This window comes from Ammospiza caudacuta, chromosome 13 (genome assembly GCF_027887145.1).
Source record: "Ammospiza caudacuta isolate bAmmCau1 chromosome 13, bAmmCau1.pri, whole genome shotgun sequence".
In the NCBI taxonomy this organism is placed as follows: Eukaryota; Metazoa; Chordata; class Aves; order Passeriformes; family Passerellidae; genus Ammospiza; species Ammospiza caudacuta.
In genome coordinates, this window is record NC_080605.1 from 11619202 (window position 1) to 11639390 (window position 20189).

Sequence of the window (20189 nt, forward strand, 5' to 3'; positions counted from 1 at the left end):
TTTTTGGGCTGGTGGAGAACATGTCCTTTGTGGCATGTCCTCAGTACGTGTCTGTTAAGGATGCTGAGGCAGTTTGTGTTAATGCATCCTTGACATTGCTTTTTACCAGTGGATTAAGGGTTCCTGCTGGAAGAGTGCAGAGGTGATTAGGCAGCCACCTCTGACCTCTCTCTTAAGTTGGACTTCGCAGCTGAACTTGAGAACCCATATCTTGTTTCACGTGCCTGTAGAAGGAAGAGTTGGTGAGTGCTGAGGCAGGAGCTGGAAATGTTGTGGTGCAGGGTAACAGAATGCACTGTTAAGGGGTGTCTGAGCTGTAACAGCACTGTCTGTTTTCCAAATTGTATTGTCCTAATTTCTGGGCACCTCATGCAAATGTCAACTCTGTTGAGGTGTCAGAATCTGCAGCACGTGATTTTTTGTTTCGGAGAGAAATCAGTGTGCATAGGTTTGTGTATGTTTGATCTGGTGATCACACTGTTTGTTTTCTTTGTTTGGCACATGAATCAGATGATTAAAGTTTATTTTCCCTGATTGAATGCTGATATATTAATGAAAATTGTTTGCATTTTTTTTTTTTTGGATGTAGTGAAATTTTCAAATAGTTTAGCATTCAATCTTATTCTTCAGTGTTGTAGCTTGGTATTTTACTGGAACACAGCTCAATCAGACTAATCAATAGCTGCCTACAGTTGGCATTAACAGCCTTATAAAGTGTAGACTTTACAGATACACTGCATTCAGAAGAGAAATAAATAGCAATATATGTTAGTGAGCTCCTGGAGAATGGAAGTTGGCAGCTGAGAATGAGAACCTCAGTGGGAGTTGATGTGTCCTTGGAAGGGGTGGAGGTGAGTGTTCCTTAGGTTAATGCTACAGATCCATGATGCTGCCCTGAAATTAACTGGAATGTGATTAAACAGTAACTGTGGGTGTTTGGTGTCCTGGTGTGTCTACAATACAGCAAACATAGGTTTACACATATAAGATTAGATGGAGTTTTAATATTCTTTAGTTTAGGAGGACCTGTGGTTTGTGTATTTTTTTTATTTTCTTAATTCTTGAAAATAAAAGTGTAGTTTTCTTTTGAGCCTACAGGATGTAAAGTTTGAGCCAACTTATTAATTATAGTTCAAGATTGTAATTTTGCAATTATCTTTTTTCTTGTAACATTTGTGTTGTCTTTATGTAATAGTAAGATATATTCCCCTTTATAACTTGTAATAGAAAATTAGCGTCCATATATAAGTGGCATATATATATATTACAGGTTTATGTAGTTTTATGCTCTAATTAGTCAGAATGACATGTGCAAAACTTTATTCCTGAACATGCTCTGAGTGCAAGAGAATTAAGAGTAAGTATTTGTCTTCCTATTTCAGGAGGAATCTGTATTTAGTGTGAGTACTGAATTCAAACTAGTTATGGTACATATTTTGGGCAACTGTTAGAAGTTAAGTCAGTAGGCTTTTCTGTTTGTTCTCCTTTGTCAGCTCCACCATTTTTAATATTTGCTAGCACATTGCATTTTGTTGTACATTTTACACTGCACATCATCAGCATTTTCATGGCCCGTATGTGAAGTACCTAGCCCATGGTTTGATGTCAAATATAGCTATGTACTGTAACAAAACTGGAGGAGAATGGAACACTGAAATCAGCCTAGTTTTCTGTTGAGGAATGAGGATCATAGCTTCCAAAAAAGTGTATTTCCTAATGCTGTTGTCATCAACTACTGGCGATGTCTGGTGTTGTTCTCCTTGCTGCTTCGCAATGTCATGTTTGCCATACATTAAATACATGTAGTGCAGCAGGCTCTGTTTTGGTTTTATTTCCTGTGTTCTTCCCAGCAGTGTGCTCTCAGTTCTCTTTCTGTCTGTTTTGCCATGACAGCTGGTATCACTACTGCACTTAAATGATTATGAATTTTAAATCTTCGCAATGGTGTGCCGTGGTGTCACGGGGGGTAATGAAGTTGTTACTTGAGCCAAGTGTGACAAAACCTCATTTTTGAAAAACCCTGGTGAGAATCCCATTCTCACAGGGATATCCACAGACCTGGTGCCTTTAGTGCTGTGAGGATGGTATTGAACCCTTTATGTCATTTGAAGATATGATTCAGCTGTATGTGGTTATCTTGCATATGTACTAAATTGCTGTTCTGCCGTGGCATGTGTCTTAGACAAAGCATGCCCACAGGCACTTCTGGACATGTGGCTTGCTGGTTCATTTGATTGTGGCTTGCAGCTTCTTCATTCTGCAGTGTTTAACCCATTCTGTAACTTGGCTTTCTGTTTTAAATTATTTCAATAAAACTAATGACACTGGAAATACACTTCAAATTTCTGCACAACTATATTTTAGACAGTGTGTTAAAAGATATTGTGATTAAGGCAGTAAGTAGCTTGATGGCAACAGGTAGTGGCTTCAGTGATGGGAGGAAAATGCTGATATTCTAGGCTTTTCCATACTAAACAGATATTGAGATGTGCTGTTTGAGAAAATTAGTAATGTGACATATAATTAAACATTAAAAAAAAAAATTATTTCAGACACTAGCATTCACTGCTTTCCATTTATCTTTGTAGCTTGTGTATGTTTAATTTTTTTTTGGTGACTATTACTGTTACCTTTAGAGATTCCAGTTTGCATTTTGAGTGCTACAAAGAGCACAGATTTAGTTCAGAGATTTTGGTAGAAGTTTGCATCTATAAATATTTTAAGAGAAGCTGGTGTGTAGTTTAGAGTATTAGGGCTTCAGTATAAATTCGATGAGTCAAAGCAATGCCTCACATCTCAAATTATTTCATTAGAATCAGTAAAATTATATGAGTGTTTAATTTGAACTACAGTTAATTTGCCTGTGAGATAGTATTACCTACTTTTGGCTTCGAAGACCATCCTTTTTTCCTCTCATCTCTCCTCCACCCTAAATTATTCATAATAGATGATTATGTTAATTTTGAGATGCTAAGAAAGTTACTGGGTACTCTTTCGAGTTCTTCTGAATGCATAAAATCATTTGTTGTATAATTCTTAGTGCCTTTTAGAACTGCACATGATTGTTGATGGTGCAAATTCGGAGTGCTGGCTGAGTGAGCCTGTGCAGGTTGTGCTCAGTGTGATTCAGCACTGCAAAATCTAAGCTGTCCAGAGTGCAGATTAGCCAAGTGACTCTTGTAGTGCATCTTAGCTCAACTGATTTCAGCAATAGCAGATAATCACTGAAGCATGCACTGCTGTGCAGTCCTTCAGAACTTAAGTGTTTGGTGTAACTACTGTTTGCATGTGACCAAGATGGAAAAAGGGAGGTGTATACAAAGGAGTGAATTATAACAAAGAACACTTTCTGCTTCAGTTCTTGTTCAGAAAACATATGTTCAGCCATGCAGGCAACAGTTGGGGTAAAGACACTGTAGGCTTGGAAACAAAAGGCGTGTTCTTTTCTTGGATTCACAATGTTCTCAAACATATTCACTTGTTAGGGACTGGCCTGTCAGCTGGATCTTCTTGCAAGCGTGATTTCTTTTTCCTGACTTCTTTCAAAAGCTTTTTCCCCACAATGTTTTACACTTCATATAATCCACTATGCATGCTAGGCCTGCCCAGTCTTTGTGCTATTGATGATTCAGAGGTGGAGGGGCCATGCTCTGGGAGAATGTGGCTGTAGGGTAACCTTTCAGTCACCCATACATCTGAAGATGCTAAGCCACTCTTATTCCACGTATCTTAAGTGGTTTGGTTGCTCTTCCATGATGAGGTGGCTTATACTTCACCTTTAGAATGCTGCCAAACCAATTAATGCAGCAAACATATTTTGAAAGTGTTTATCTTTTTACATTTTTTAGTTTGTAACTGCATATTGAAAATCTCACAGAGACTCATCATAACCGCTTAAATCATCTTGTAAAAATAATTTTTTTCCCGTCAATTGGAAATTCATTCAGTTTTGGCATGCCAGAGTAACCAAAAATTACTTGGGCATTACTTCTGTTTGGATTCCTTTTTCCTAAATATATGGTTCAAGACCCTGGTATAAATATTCTTATATAGGCATAAAGGTAATGCTTATTTCCAAATTAGCTCAACCTGGTTTAATTTATGACTTTTAAACTCATATGGCTGGAAAATGTACTGCTTTAGCTCCACAGGTATAGATAAATGGAACAACTTTCTAGTGCAGACAAAACCTGCAGTTTCTTTGGAAATGTTGAAGTGATCTACTCGCTGTAGGTTTTTCTAGGTCAAACTACTCATCTATCAAGTCAGGTATTCATCCTTTGTTGTCAGCAGTGAATTCCTCAAAGCCAGGCAGGGCTGCCTACATTTTAATGCATGTCGACTTGTATATAGAGCTTAAGCATATGTCTGACTTTAAGCATTCTGCTCTATAATTGGGTTATGTACATGTTTAGTTTTGATGTGCACCATTGAATATAATGGTAGGGGAGAATGTAAAATCTTTGTGGCGATGGTTTCACACCAGCAACTTGAGTTTCCATTCCTTTTATGCTATGTTGTTTCTTTTGTAAAATTCTCTATTCTTTATATTTTATTTAAAAACAGACATAATGTTTGTCTTAAACCCCATGATGTTATGTTGAAAGTTCTCAATCAATAACCAGAACAGTTAGGCAGTTTTGTGTTGGCTTGCAGATTATTCATGTGTTTTGTTGCAGTATTAATAGTGTTATCTGAATTCTCAGCCTGGTAAATTACCACTGATGAATGTCCAATGATTAGAATTTCCCATATAAGATGGTTCAGACCATGAGGACTATTTACTCAACTAGAAAATCCTCAGACAAGAAAACTTCATGTAAATATTTTCTATTGGAAGGTGCCAGCAAATGCATCCTTGCCAACGTACGTCAAAACTGCCAGAAGATCTGTGAGGATGGGGATTAACTTTTTAGCACTGTCATCCTAAGAGATTTGACAGGGAAACATTATTTAAATGTTTTTTCTTTGACTGAAAAGATGTTAACAGTAGATAAAACTAATATAGAGCAGTTAATGGTACTGACATATATTCCAAGTCTGCACCTTTTTCTTTTCTTGAGGTCTGTGTCAGAAATCCTTGAGAATACTACAGCTTTAAAATAAGTTGTCCTTCCTTCTCAAATGAAATTTGATGACTTGTCTCCAGTCTGATAAAAGAAGGCACTTGCTAGCATATTGCTTCTTTTGAGGAATTTTCTTTTGTTTTATAGGCTCCTTGAAAATAAATTGTTTTAGATGTTGCAGTGACTTCTCTGAATCTCAGAAAATAGTTAATAATAATTTCTTTTCTTTCAGTTCCCGTGAGCCTACCTTCATTGCACAGTTTGCATATAACAGCTAGTAAGAGTAGAATGTACTGAACCTTAAACAAATCTATTAGGATCACCATGGCAAGAAACTGGGAAAATGGCAGGAAAAACGAACAATGATTTTGTAAACCCTCCAAAGGTCAGAAAAAGGCTTTCAGTAAGTATGCAGAGGCTAGAAATCAAATCCCATTTCCTATCATAAGAAACCAGTTGTTGTAGCAGCAGTGGTTAATGTACTGTATGTGAAAGATTTAAGACTAGTTGGAAAGCTTTGCTTCTGTTTTATTAGGCTGCTATTGAAAAGCCAACAGCATAACTTCAACTAGGTGCTTTGAGATTTCTTAATGGGCTGTCAAGGGCAAGACACCAGGTCTGTGCTATACTAGCTCTTTCCTGTACATTAAAACAACAGGGGCCAAATGATCATATACAGAAGTATGAATTACTTGATGCTTTCTCTGTTCCATATGGTCAGCCATGTCTTTGGCAATTAATCATGTACAGAATCAGTTGAGTGCTCTCTGAAGCATTGAAGTCAACATTTAGTTGTACCTGTGCCAGTGGGGGCAGTGGGGGTTGCGAGTGTAAAATAGCAGGATGAGGAGCTGCTGGCGCCGAAGCCAGAGCAGCTGGCTTCTATAAACAACACTTTTTTCCTCTTTACCTTTTTTTTTTTTAACTTTCTTTGACAAACATGACTCATTTTTCAATATCATCCAGAACATGAGGGTTGCTGAGTGAAACTGTGATATCTGGCATAGTGAATTAATAAACAAAAGGCAGAGAATTGGGTTTAATGTGCCCAAATTACCGGGTGATAACTTAAACCATGCTGGCTGTTTCCATTGTATCAGTGGAAATGGGCACATTTGCTCGTATTTTAAGTAGAAATTTTAAAAGTAGAGAAGAAATGAGCAGGGTTTTGTAATCAATTACTAGCTTTTTTTATCATGGAGGAGTTACAACATGTTAAATTAACGTGGCCTAGTAGATTTCAGGTTCTTTTTCCCTCCCCTCTAAAAGGGACCATGTTCTAGTTTCATAGAATTTCATCAGGAAACTTCTATCACTGAAAGCAAATAAAATGACAAAATTAACAGGGAAAATACAGAACAACATTTTAGCCCTACTTACAGATTTTACTCTTTGATTTTCCTTACTGCATTAGCTATTGATTTTTTTAGAGATGACTGCTATGTTAAAGTAGAAGTGGTTGGTAAAGATTCAGAACTTTACCCTATTTAAACTGATGGTGAGTAAATTAAATCTTAACTTGGAGTGAAAAATCTGATTTGTTGACCCAACAAAGTAGGACCAAGAGGCAAACTGTCCCAAGTGCCACTTTAGCTCAGACTGAAGGCTAATTTGTTTGACAGAACACTAAGCTTCATGTCTCCAGTTATACAGTGTTACTAACCTTATGTCTGACTCCTCATGAGGTCTGTATTGAAGGAAGGAAGGAAAAAAATCTAGCTTTATAAGATGGAAAATGTACCAGTGTGGGGTTTGGAGTGTTTAGATGTTGGTTTTTCTTGCTTGTCTGTAGACATGTTGTGATATTCACCCAGGACACACAGTTCAGCAGGGTAGTGGCCTGTGGATGTTAAAACAGTTTCTTCTGCTGCATATCTAAGGAAAAGTATTGTAAACCTGTTACAATACTTAGATTGGCTTTGTAATGGATCTACATTTGTGTGTATATCCAGGATGAATAGAAAGACTTGGTTATAACAGCTTCTATTCAGTCCTCTGTCGGTGATATATTTTGTTGGTGATAATGAGAGAAATTGAGTGTTGGTCTCTTGAAATCTGATCTTAGAACCTTCCTTTCTTACATAATGAGAGAAGATGCTTTGATGGCTCCTGCCTGACATGCCTAAATTTAGTTCTGCTGCTGTACCAGGAGGAAGGCAAAGAGTGCAGTTTCCTAAATACTATGTTTAATATAAAAGGCTGGATTTGCTCCTGATACATGTGTACTTACACACGTGTGTGTGTGTATAACTTTAGGCTTTTTGAGAGGTGAGTTGTGTGTTTTTAAGACTTATGCCATTGGGGCTGTACAAGGAAAGCCCTAAATACACTAATAGATCAGTAAGGAGAATTGGGTAAGCTTTACTGAAAATACTTGTAGTATTGCTTATTAAAGTGGTATGCTGGCCAATGAGACAAGGAGTTGCTTCCCACAAGTGAAAAGCAATTTATGTAATCTCCTTGCTTAGGTTGTCCAGGATATGTTTTTTGACAGCTCAGGAAGCAGAAGAAAGAAAGTTTCACCAGTTTGTAAACATTACCACCCTCAAGAATCTCTGTGAACACAAGGGTGAGATAAGACAGGCTGTAGGACTGGTTGCATTGTTTATTTGTTCTACTGTCCTGCAGTCCCAAGTGTGCTGAAAACCCCTGAGTCAGTGCTGAGCCCAGTTCAGAATTGTGAAAGCTTCACTCAGCATTGGGCAAAGGGGGCCTCTGCAGGCAATTATCTGTCATTAAAAGAACTGAGACACAAGATCAGATTTTCTTTGATGGGATGTGCAACTGTAGTGATGTTCAAAAGAAGGTCATTCCTGCTCTGTGGAGCAGGGGGTGTATCAGCTGGGTTTCTGATGGGTTTTTATCAGCGCTGATGTGAGGAAATGGCTTTCCCAGCTGATAACATCTTTGACCGAGTTTCTTGAACCCTTGACCTTTATCGAATCCCCTTGTTAAAAAAAAAAATCCAAAACCAAGTTACATGGAAAAGACAACTTTCAAAGGAACATGCTTTATAATATTATTTTACCCAGAATGCTACTTTATTTGTTACAATTCAAGATTTTTATTGCCATTATAAGAATAGCAAGTTATTAAGAAATGCCTCTATAAAAGCTACACATCAAGCTCTGCACTGGCATTCCAGGTGACCTTGCTGCCCTTTCAGCACTGTTAGAAAACAAGTAAATCAGTTAAATTGCTATGTATTGTTGTTGTGTGTTGCTTAATAATACTATTTCACCCTGCAGGTAGCTGTGACTGTACTCACAGGGCTCAATAAAGAAGCATTTATGATGTCAGTGTCAAACTATGCGTTTGACTTGAGCCATGTACATCACCACATAAATGAAAGGTGTTAACAGAAGGCTGGAGCAATATAATTATATTCTCAGGAAAAAATAAATTATGTTCAGTTTCCGGAATTATGATGTTTCTGTAGATGGAGGGGACTTTACTTGATGAAACTCAGGACCAAACTTGCAATTTCACCAGGTCAACAGAATTCATACCATATCACATACAGTGTGATGGTGAATACTTGGAGAAGTGATCATCCATCTCTGACTGATAATACTCTATTGACATCATCTTTTCATCAGATTTTCACTGAAAATTCTTTAGCAACTCCCAGTTTTCCACGCTCTGCACTTTGTGGATCATTTATTTAGGAGATCTTGATGTTTGTTGCAGCAAATAACTGTACTTTTAGCTTTTTGAGGCATGGCATCATTAAACTTGGGACTTTGCTCAAGTTTTGGGGAGAAGCAGACATCTCACCATCACCAGTGGATTTTCCTGGCCCTCTGTGAATCAAATGGCCATCCAAACATTCTGAAAGGGAAATCTTGGTGGACTGTGGCCTTGCTGTATGGCTACAGTCTGATCATCCTATAATACAGGGGTAAACTCTGGTTGTAGTGCTCTGTCAGGTCTTGTACATGATAAATACCAAAGTTAAATCCTAAGGTGTATTTTTTTTGAGTGACAAGGAGTGTTAATTTTCACTCCAAAAATTTCTTTAATTTTCCATTAAAGAATGTACATTAGCTCATGTGAGTGTGTTTCACTTGCTGAAGTCCTCTATCAAATCCTGCTTCAAACTGTGCAGCTGCTGGAAATGAGGCTCTGAGGTCCGGATTGTTGAAGTTGGTGGATATTGGAGCTTGTGGAAAAGATGTTGTAGGTCAGTGCAAGGGAAACCCATGTCATGGAATCCTTATCTGAAAATGCTCTCTGGCTTTTTGTTTGCTTTGTAATGTCAAAGCAGGGTCAAGAATGTGATCTGTACAGACAGAGTTTTGAACGTTTGGGGTTTTTACAAGAAAATGTTCTTTTTGATGTTTAAGTCCCATATGATGGGCTAATGCCTTTTGGTAGGCCAACTGGTAGAGGTGGGGAGAAAGATGCTTTTTTGTCTTCACTTGTGATGCTGGTGCAATAAAGTTATTTTCTGTCTCTGTGAACCCTCATGCTTCTGTCTTGGAATGACCATAGCAGTAACAATGCTACTCCTGCTTTACATAGCTTAAGAAATGTATTATCTGTGTGTTATAGTTTCTTGTGGAAAAAACCCAAAAACCTATCAGAAAGAGGATACATCTCTGTTTTCACAAACTAGAGATAATAACAATTCTCTCACGGAATTCCCAGAGGAATTTCAGTTGGGCAGGACAGAATGTAATGGGTATGTGATGTTGAGGAGGAGGCAAAATGCCACGTGTTTTGTCACATTGTTCCAATGAGGCAGGCTATGCTGGGAATAGGAATTGCAGCTCTTGGTTTTATTTGGTTGTGTTTTCAAACTCACATGCACAACTTCCCAGGTCAGAAACATTTTTTTTTTTTTTACCTCCTTTTCTGTGGAAAGAAAACAGGTTTGTGCAAGAATTCCATCGGTTCTGTCACCCTTCCCGAAAACATTTAGATTATTTGATATGTTTGCAGAACACCTGACTGGAGGTTAGAATATAAGAAATAATTCCATGTCTATTGGATGCTGGTTAAGGTGAAAAAGGCAATATAATATCTTCACTTGAGGAGGAGACTCTCAGTTTCTGCCATGGAGACACTTCTGCACATGGAGGTGTGCACATGGGCACTGGTGGATATAGGACTGGGTTGGTAGCTGAGCATTTCCTTCCCAGCTGGGCAGACATGGGGAAGTGCAGGGAAAGAAGAGGAAAAATGGTGCAGGAGTGAGTAGGAAAATATAGGGAGCTGGAGTTAGCTTGGTAGGAGGATGAAGGGTGATAAGAACATCCCCAGTTCTCTTATATCAACATTAACTGTCAGCTCAAGGTTTGGGAAGGCCAGCAACATTTGATCTGCAGAGACTGAATGTCATCCTGCTTCACAGATTATTTAAATCCATTGCATGTATATGTGTATATGTAATTTTTGAGCAGTTTTTAATTTATTCCATATGTAAAAAGACTTTATTACTTGTTTATTTGAATTATTTAATGATAAAGAGAACATGTGGACATCAGCAGAAATTCCATTCAGCAGATATAGTACAAACAGGTATTTTCTTCAACAGATTTACCAAGGAGCAAAGGGGAGGGTGAAGTCCCAAACAAATGCTACATTGAGGAAAATACTTCTGATAATATTTGATACAAGATAATATTTAGAAAATAACTATGCCTCAAGAAAATGTGGGCTAGAATGCACAGTGTCTTAGTGTGATACTTAAGGCAATGAGATTTTAAGGTTTACCTTATGTGCCATGTATATTGATTAAATACCAAATATATGGTGGCCATTTCTAACCATCATTTACTGTATTGATTTGTCAGCAGTGGAACTGTAATAAAAAAAGCTATTGATTTACTGTCCTTATTTGCTTATGGGCTTTTTATTAATTTTACACATTGTTTCCTATTTCTAGATTATAATTTTTATGTGTTTCCTCCCTTTAAGACAAGTCTGGTCCTCTCTGAGGTGAGAAAAGAGCAACAAATTGAGGAACAAAGGAATGAGACCATCAGCTGCTTCCTGCTCCTGCTTAAGGAGAGACAAAAGCTGCGTAAAGAATGGACAGCAAGGTGAGAAGTACTCCTATAAATCCCCTTGAGTGGGGAAAAGTGACTTAAAAATTTTAAATTTCCACTGTTCAAACAGTAATTCCTTGAATAGGATAGTCCATGTTTCTGTGGGTTAGACTGCTCTGTTACTCCTACAGTACAGGCTGCCGATAACAGCCTGGTAGGCAGCCCTCAGATCTGAGGAGTGGTGCCACCTAAAATGCCCTCAGGTTTTCCACCTCTTGCTGACAATACGAGCCAGGCTCTTTGCTGGAATGCTCTGCTAAAACTGCCCTTCTTGGCTCGTGGCACTCCCATTTCCCTGAGGTGTCCTGCTGGAGTTACTGGATGGTGTTGGGTGAGGTGGGCTCACCTGCGTGAACCGCTGGGTTCATGTGCTGGGGCTGTTTCACTGAACCCGAGTCCTTGGAGAGACCTCGCTGCCGTGGACCAGGAGGTGCTATCAGCAGTGTTTAGAATGGTTTATGTTGGTGTCTGGGAAAGTTTGTGTTGCTCGGATATAATCAGAGTGCATTTCAGAAGCACCAGATATGTCATACTTTTAGTCTGTTCAGAAACAGGTGAATGAAAGAGGATTTCCACCATGTTCCACCTTGTCCTTCTCTTAGGCTGCAAATGAGTTGAAGCCACCTTTTTTCAAACCAATTCTAAAAGCTATAGGTTTTTACTAATTTTATAATGTATTATTTTCTTATTTGATATTTATATAAAATATCTAGCAATCTGTGAAATTTTTCTGCCAAATATACAGCTTTTACTTAAACCCAGGAGATGTTCCTTACTTACAATTAAACACAGTTTTTAGTCAAAAGTATTTTTAAATCAGATTTTTGTTATTTAAATTCAGCATTTAACTGGCATGATTTTTTTTACCTGCACTATTAAAAGTAAAAGGACATCTCTTGTATTTTGCTGGTGTAGTTCCTGAAGACTCTGAGATTGCTTTTAAAATATTATTGGTAGATTTTGGGTCTGACACTTGGGTATCTTTTCTGGTTTAAATAATTAAACAACAAATGAAGTTGGAACATTTTAGGAACTTTAGATAAAAATTGAACATAATTACAAAATAACATAGTTATTTTACAAATTGGAGGTTTTGTTTTATAAGTTTTTGTTCCAGTGAGTATGGAATATATGCTGCTTTCTTAAGATTTCAGAATAAGCTGGCTCTAAAATATTTTCCATATTATCATGTGGGATTTACGTTTTTCTTCTTGAACAATTTAAGGAATTTTTATGGTGACTTTGTTGGTTTTTTTAGTTTGTATTTTTCAATTGGTTGGGGTTTTGTTTTTTTTTTTGTTTTTTGGGGGGGTGTTTTTTTGGTTTTTTACCTTCCATCACCATGCTTTCTAAATAATGCAAATGTTTTAGCTATGTTGGAAACAGAGGAAATCACTTAAAACTTTTCCTTGGGACAAATGCATCTTTGTTATGAAAGAGAGTAGACAGATTCTAATGAGTGGAATACCTTTACAGAGTTCATTTTGTCTGGCAGTGATTCCCTAATACACAAAGTCGTCAGCAGTCATGGCAGCAGTGAGTAACTGAGGAGAGCTGTGGGTTTGTTTCAGTGTGCCTGCCCCACTTGCTGCTCACAGGGAGCTCTGGGGCTGGAGCCAGGCTGCAGCTGGAGATGTAGCCCAGCCCCTGACACGGCCAAGCCGCAGCTCTTGGGGGTGGCAGAGGCACAGGCAGATGAAGTGCAGGCCTTCTTAAACCTAAACACCTGAAAGAAAATTTCAAGAGCATTGTGCCTTGAAAGTTCCGAAAGAAAGTGTCCTTTGAGTATTAAATATCCATAATCCTTTTTCTTTCTATTTGATGTTTCCCATCCCGGTGACCTGTCTGGGAGTCTCATCCATATGATCTGCATAAAGAGCTGTTACCATACACCTCACTGGGCTCCATCAAAGCCTCAGCTCGGGGCCTGCAGTGAAACACTGGCTGTGGCAGCCATGGAGCACACGGTGCTGAAAGTTACAAAACGTCCGCCGTGCTACGAGCAGGGCTGCCCGTGTTTTAGAGATCAGTCTATTGTGTACTTTGGAATTACATGAGAAAAATGTGCTTGGACAGGAAATAATTAGCACTTGTCGAAGGGCAGGCAATAGGTTACAGTACTTTACTTTCAGCAGGCTATCAGGGGATCAGCTAGATTAGATAATAGAATTTTTTTTCCTGTGGAAGTTAAATACAGATGACTCTAATTACCTTACATTGTGCATTAGAGAGCAGATTATGAACAGTACAACTTCAAGAAATTTAGGTCAATGAAGGGAGGGCAGCTGGCAGAAAACTTCACTCTGCACTTGGTCTTTGTAGAGTTACACAGTCATTCTGTTCTTTCTTGCATTTTATTTGTGTCATTAACACCTGAGATAACCAAGAAAACATGTTGGGAGCTGGTAACACAAACTGAAATTTATCCTTTCCCAGAGAAAAGCATATGAACTCTTCTGGTATGTACCTACTCATTTAAAGCGCATTCTTGTGTTATTTACTTTAAGTTGTACCAGTGTTTCTGCCTATTAATGAGCTGAAATGATTCTTTAAGATTTTATTTCAGCTCCACAGCCCAAAACTCATGGCAGTGTGCTTAGTGTTGCACTTACCATTTCATAGACTTGTGATGCAAAGATGTCATCAGTATCTTAAGTATCTGAGCAGGTCTTCCAGAGATTCAAGTTGTTCCCTGAGTGGTAGTGATCCAAAATACTTCAGGTAGGACTCAGTGAATGTCCTCTGAGTGTTAACAGAAATGGTCCAGGGTTTCCAAAGCCCCAGATTTGTTTATACTGCGTGATAGGGCCTGATGGACAGGTTGTTATAGCTGTTAAAGAGCTGCTCTAGCCCTTTGAACTGACCCCTTCTTGACCTCTGCTTGCAGAAGGTCACTGTTCAGCTTATGAAGTGAGGGGAACCTCAGATTCTACTGTAATAAACACAGGGTGAAGGGAACAGCTGTGAATTTTGGACTGACCGTGCAAACCTGGATAGACTTTTTAGGGTCACTGTATGATAATGAAAATTGTTACCAAATTATATGGAAATTTAACAGCAATAGTGGGAAAGAGAGGGTGGAGTCTAATGCATTGGGTTTGATAAATGAAGTGTGAAGTTACCCATCTGGCTCTAGACAGCCCTCTTTTTCTCTACGAAAGGGAAACATTTAAAAATAACCATGGTACATCTAGAATCAATGACCCATACAGAGAGCTGGAATAGATCAAGATTTAATGGTGACTGTGGAAGAAATTATCATTTGAAAAGTGAGACAAAGGATGAGAAAGTACAGTTCAATATCTGCACCTGATTCATTTTTAAAAAAGGCTTTAATATTTTTCCCTGTTGATGATGTTATTGACAATTTTATTTTACTTTTTAACTGGAACCAGGAAAGTTGTTATATCAGAAAGAAACAGGGGAAAAAGACTAAGTAGTTGAATTTCACTTTTCCTGATCAGGAAGGGCCTGAGAGAGCTGGGCTATAGTTAAATAAAATTGTAGATCTTATTCTCCTGATAGAACTTGTATCATGTTATAATAGCATTGTCTTTAATGCTTGCATGACATACTGCACTTAATTGGTAGTGGGTTTTTGTTGTATTTTTCATAGACATACATTTACTACCAAGCTAATTTGTCTTCAATAAATCAACAAGAGATTAATTTAAAAGGTAGTGTTTAACTGCATTGAAAATATTGAGTGCTAGGAAAAAATATGGTTAGTTAAACCATTGCTAAAGTATGGGGTTTTCAAATGGAAAAATTGTACTAGTCCAAAATGGTTTTATTGTAACACAGATTCTGGTGTCCATTTTGCAATTTCCCTCAGTGAAATTATGCCATTTCTCTTAGGGGAAATTCAGCCAGGTACTGGAAAATGTGAAGTTTTGGAGACAGACGTAATGAAATGGAAATTTTGATAAAACCATTTATGGTTGTTGAATTTTCATAGTGCTACTTATCCAAATTCTGAAATCTTAACTTCTCTCTAAATAATCATCTAATGCCAAATTGACATAGTGAAAACAGAATAAACATTCAATAAATAATCTGTACCAAAGTAATCACAAAATTCTTCTGGTTCATGAGATAAACAGCAAAAAAGTGTTAATTGATTATATCTTGTAAAAATCAATAACTTATAACCTTGCATCATTAAAATAACACAGTAAAAAAATCTCTTTTTATGGGGTCATTCTATAACCTATAATATTTTGTAGACTGGGTCACTGTATTTCTAGAATTTTTATATTCTTGCATTTTGCATGGCAGTGGAAAAAGAACCTCTTACTTGTGACAAATCATGTTAGTTTCAGGTTTCAAGTCAGATGTGAGCTATAATTCCTCAGCATTTTTTGCCTTTGTCAAACCCTTTCTTAGATCTCACAATTTTATATAACAATTTAAAGGTATGTATTTTTTTTCTAGTTACAAAGAATACTTATACTGCAGAGGTAGTCTTAGCTCTCAACAGTGAAATCTGGATTTTTATGTCGATTTTTATATAAGAATATAAATTATAAGGGCCTAGTGAGGAAATTGAGTCCTAATCTGTATGACACTCTTCAATTCTATAATAAGAAAAATAAAGAATCTTAGAGTAGAAGCCTCAAATAATGTGCATGTTAAATAAGATACAAAGTGGAAGATTTTATGTATTTTATTTTCTGTTTTGAAGAAAAAGTTCATTTTTTTTTCCTTATGCCTAATTTCCTTATAACTTGGAATTTTAGATAATAATTAAGGAGTAATTGAGGTGGATTTTACTCTATTTAGCTCCAGTAGGAGAAAGTGAGGTTGATGCAAAGAGGGGCCGTGTTTCCTCTGTAGCAGAGGAAATGTTGATGGGTTAAGAAGTAAACATGGGCTTTGGCAAAATCGGAGCTTTTCCTTCCTTTCTGTCACAGGCTTTGTGCATTTTGAAGAACTCATGAATGCTATTTTTCAAATCAAATGTGATAATACCATTTCAAAGACTTGTTGAAAAATATGGATATTTTTTTTTAACTCTCACACACCTGGCTGGATGATAAGTATATGAAATAATGTGAAATATTCAGAAAATCCTACAATAGGAGCTACACCAGTTCCCAAGATTTTGCATCCTACAGAGATATATCAAAGTCTGTCAGAGAGTGGGGGGAAGTATTTGTGTTGTTTAAGACTTGTGGTTGTTTTGTGTAGCATGAGAATGAGAGATTTTTTTTTTGTTTGCCATGTTGTGGAATCCAGTATCCATGTTTCTGATATTAGTAAGGATCTCAGTACATACGGCTGTATGATCTCCAGTGTGTTTTTGGGTAACAGTTGTCTTCTCTGGACAATGGGTCTCAGAAAGTTAGCAATGAGCATACACCAAAATTCTCATTCACCATTTTGGAAATCACAGGGAGAAAAAGAGAAAATTACATTTGGTTTCTTTGACATTCATACTATAGATGTATATGGTGTGAATACTTCTTAAAGAAGAAAATGAAACTGTTCAGCACCAGCAATGTAAGCTAAACCAGGTTTTCAGAACATAAATATATTTAGACAATATGCCAAAAGTAAATTGTGGCTGAGTAATCTTGAATACTGTATGTTAATCAGGAAGATGCTTTGAGTCAGACTGAAAACCAACCTTGCAGCTTTCAGATGAATGGAGAAAACACTGCAACGTGGATGAAGTTGTCAGGTCTCCTGCTGTAGTTGTGTTTAGACATCAGCTGCCTTTGTTGACCTCTGACTTTTCTCCAGTTGCTTATTGCCAGATTTCTTTTGCTCCTCGTGACCCTTCCTGTTTTCTGCCTCTGTCTTTCACCTGTGTTCCTTGTATGGAGGAGTCTTTGAAGCAGCCAAGCTTGGGATCAATAGGTACAAGTGCTCTTCAGAACAATGGAAATGCAGCTTGATTAAATGCTGCTGTTTAGCTGCTCCTTTGAAACTGTCTTGACCCCTTACCCTTGGAAATACTACGTGTTTACAAGCTGTGGCTGCTTGGAGAAAATCCTGCCTCTTACCTTGTGATGTCACTGTATACACAGATATATGGTGCAAAAAAACTTACATGGTGTAGCAACCTAACCCAAATTGTATTATAGGGCAGGCTAAGAAAAGCTGCACAACTTCACTCTGTGTCTCTGTGTGGCATTTGTTTGTGTCACTCTGTCATTAAAGCACTTCATAGGGATTGTTTACTCTGTTTCCTTTATCATTTTAGTTTAATTTTAATGGTTCACTTCTGAAATCCATACACAGATGCGTCATCCTCTACCTGAGTAACTACCAAATGAAACTGCTTTGATTTTTTTTTTTCTTTTTTGATTTAATGATTTTTTCTTCTTGTGCTAGATGAGTTTTTTAAATAATTCAATGGCACTTCCAAAACTGGAAAATTACACAGATTAGTCCTTATTTATAGTGCAATTAAAGCTTCCAAAAATGTGGTAAAGAATTTTCCCAGTCTATCAGAGATTATTCAGTTATTTATGATTTTTATGTTTGGTTTTACTTGGACAGGCTTTTAAAGTCAGCATGGGTGACATTTCCTTATTTATGTAAGCTTTCATAATTGCAGTACAAGAAAGATAGATAGTGTTGTTTTTCCAGTGGCTTGACAATGATTTGTTCACTACCTTTGGGAGACCTGAATGCTGGAAATGGAGATTATTGCATTTCCAGGCTGCAGGGTACTGGAGATTGACTAGATCACAGAGGTGACAAATTTATAATCTGTGGAGACCAAGTGTTAGCCACATCATCAGACAGTTGAAGCACAAAGTAGCATTAGCATCTGCTGTCATCCTTTCTGTAGGAGAGAATGGTCTACCGGAGGCAGGGGAAAAGGAGAAACACTGGGAGAGTTCAGTGTGTTTTACTGTGCTCTCTAGCTGCCCATATTAGATAAAGACCTGGTGTTACGAACTAGGGATAAGGTGTGAGTGGTCCAGTGAATGAAAATTTATCATATATTTATTTTACTTGCACTGAGGTCTATTTATTCTGCAGTATCAATCCATTCTTCCCTTTGCCTTCCTTTTGCAAAATGTGCTAATGTCATGGTATGTAATATCCATTAAACTACTGGCAAACTTATTGTGAACTCAAAACTATGTCTAAAACTAGACATTGAAAATTAAAATAGTCTGAAGACAGAATTCTCTTTTCTGTAAAAAAATAGAAGCCTTATCCAAACAGGACTTTAATGATTTTTATTATCATTATTGTCACAGCTTTACCTGTCATAATGCTGAATTAAATATTTAATTTGGAGGTGTGTGAAATAATCTGTGTGCATTACCAATGGTGACAAAACAGAGGGTAACTTAAATGGTTTACCCAGCCAAATGGTGCTGGTCATGTCATACCATGAGTGTGAGCAGATGCTTACATAAGTTCATGACTTTAGTCTTAAAGGCTGTCAGACTTGTGTTATTAAAGTTTTTCCACCTATATAGAACTTGATGGCTCCAGGGATTGGCAGTGAAATACAAAGCCTTTTGTCTTCAGGTCAGCAGTTTAAATATGGTTCAGGTAGGTAGTGCCAGAGCTGATTCCCACTGGCTGTCTGTGTTTGATGGGCTCTGTGAAATGCATGGTTCCCCAGCCCTGGTAGGCAGGTGTGGATCACACACAGCAACTGTCACACTGACACTAATTGCTGCCCTTGCTGGCACTGCTGGAGCAGCCAAAAATTAAATGGATGTTGCAGCTGAGCAAGGTGCTGTCAGTGCTCTGAGCTGGCCAGGCCATGGTGGTGATGAGCCAGTGAATGTCAGGGATTCTGTGGGTAAAAAAGGGGAGCAGGCAGTGGCATTGCTTTGCAGTTTGCTTGCATTAAAGTTATGGTAGCACATGCAGGTAATCATGTGATGGGAGAGAGGGTGAATTCCTGGGCAATCTTAACAGGATTGGTGAGAGGGAAGTGCAGTCCACAAGGAGGTCAAGGAGTGGCTTGGAGATGTATCAACTAATCCAAGAAGCTAAGATGAACCAGAGAATAGGATTTGATTTACTTGCTTATTTTCACTGCTAATGAGATATTTTGGGCATTTGAAGAGTTTGATTTGGCCACTATTATTTGTTCCATTCATTTTGTATGAATTTTTAATGCTTCATGTATCATTGCTTTGGAATTATTAAATTATGAACTAGGCTGATGTTTTAATATAGTTAAAAAGGGAAGTTGGCATTTCTTAAGCTTAAGAGGTTCTGTAAAAACAGAGAACTTGGGGACCTGTTACAGAACATAAATTGTTCTTATATTATTTGTCTTATTTTGATAAATGACAGCAGCCCCAAATGGGAACAGTGCTTGGAGCATATGTAATAATAATAGAAGAAAATCCTATTATAACCCTGTGCAACTTACTTGAGTAACTTGGCCAACTGAGAACTCTTTCAGAGATATGCAGGTATAAAAGAAATAATTGAAACAAAAAGGTATCTTGAACAGTATCAAAAAGATTGAGAAACAGAGTCTCAAAATGCAGTTTGTGAGAGAAGCCAAGGAAAGTCTATTGAGTGTTAAAGTGAGGGAAGTAATACTAGGAGAAAAGAGTATTCTGTTGGAAAATGAGAGTTCTGAGAATTCTAAGAGCTACCAATAAGAGTGTGTTCTACTTTTTCTGCAAGGGTAAGCTGAATGGATCCATCAATTATGCCCATGATATGCTGGAATTAGATTTAGTGCCAAATAATGCTGGAGGGTGTTTTTTGTACAAGTTTGGACAATACTGTTAAAATTTTTGCCCATTGTTTTTAGGTGAGTCAACTTTTTCTCATTTTTATTTTCTCATATTTAATAATGTCAGCATTTGGTCTTCCTGTGATATAAAGAATATTTTTATCAGAATTATTTTTGACCAGCTGCTTAATGTCAATTTGAGCAAGTGCTTAGGACGGGTGAAGCAATCCAAGTCCCCACTCCACTGCAGATGACTTGCTGGCTGCACAGCATGTTTATTGTAAGGCACAGTGTACTGCATAAAAGATCTAAGTATTTTATATTAGACTGTCCTGAAAGCACTTTAGGTATTTGCCCTTTTTTTCTGCTTGGAGATATGGATAATCCCCAAATCCA

At 37.6% G+C, this 20189-nt stretch overlaps 1 protein-coding gene across 1 annotated transcript in view; it reads left to right on the forward strand.

Moving 5' to 3' along the window:
- FTO (FTO alpha-ketoglutarate dependent dioxygenase) overlaps positions 1 to 20189 on the forward strand; it is a 222304-nt gene that overhangs the window by 87058 nt on the left and 115057 nt on the right. The window contains exon 8 of the mRNA XM_058813498.1: positions 10989 to 11113. Coding sequence (XP_058669481.1) covers positions 10989 to 11113 — 125 coding nt within the window. The remainder of the gene's footprint in view (positions 1 to 10988; positions 11114 to 20189) is intronic.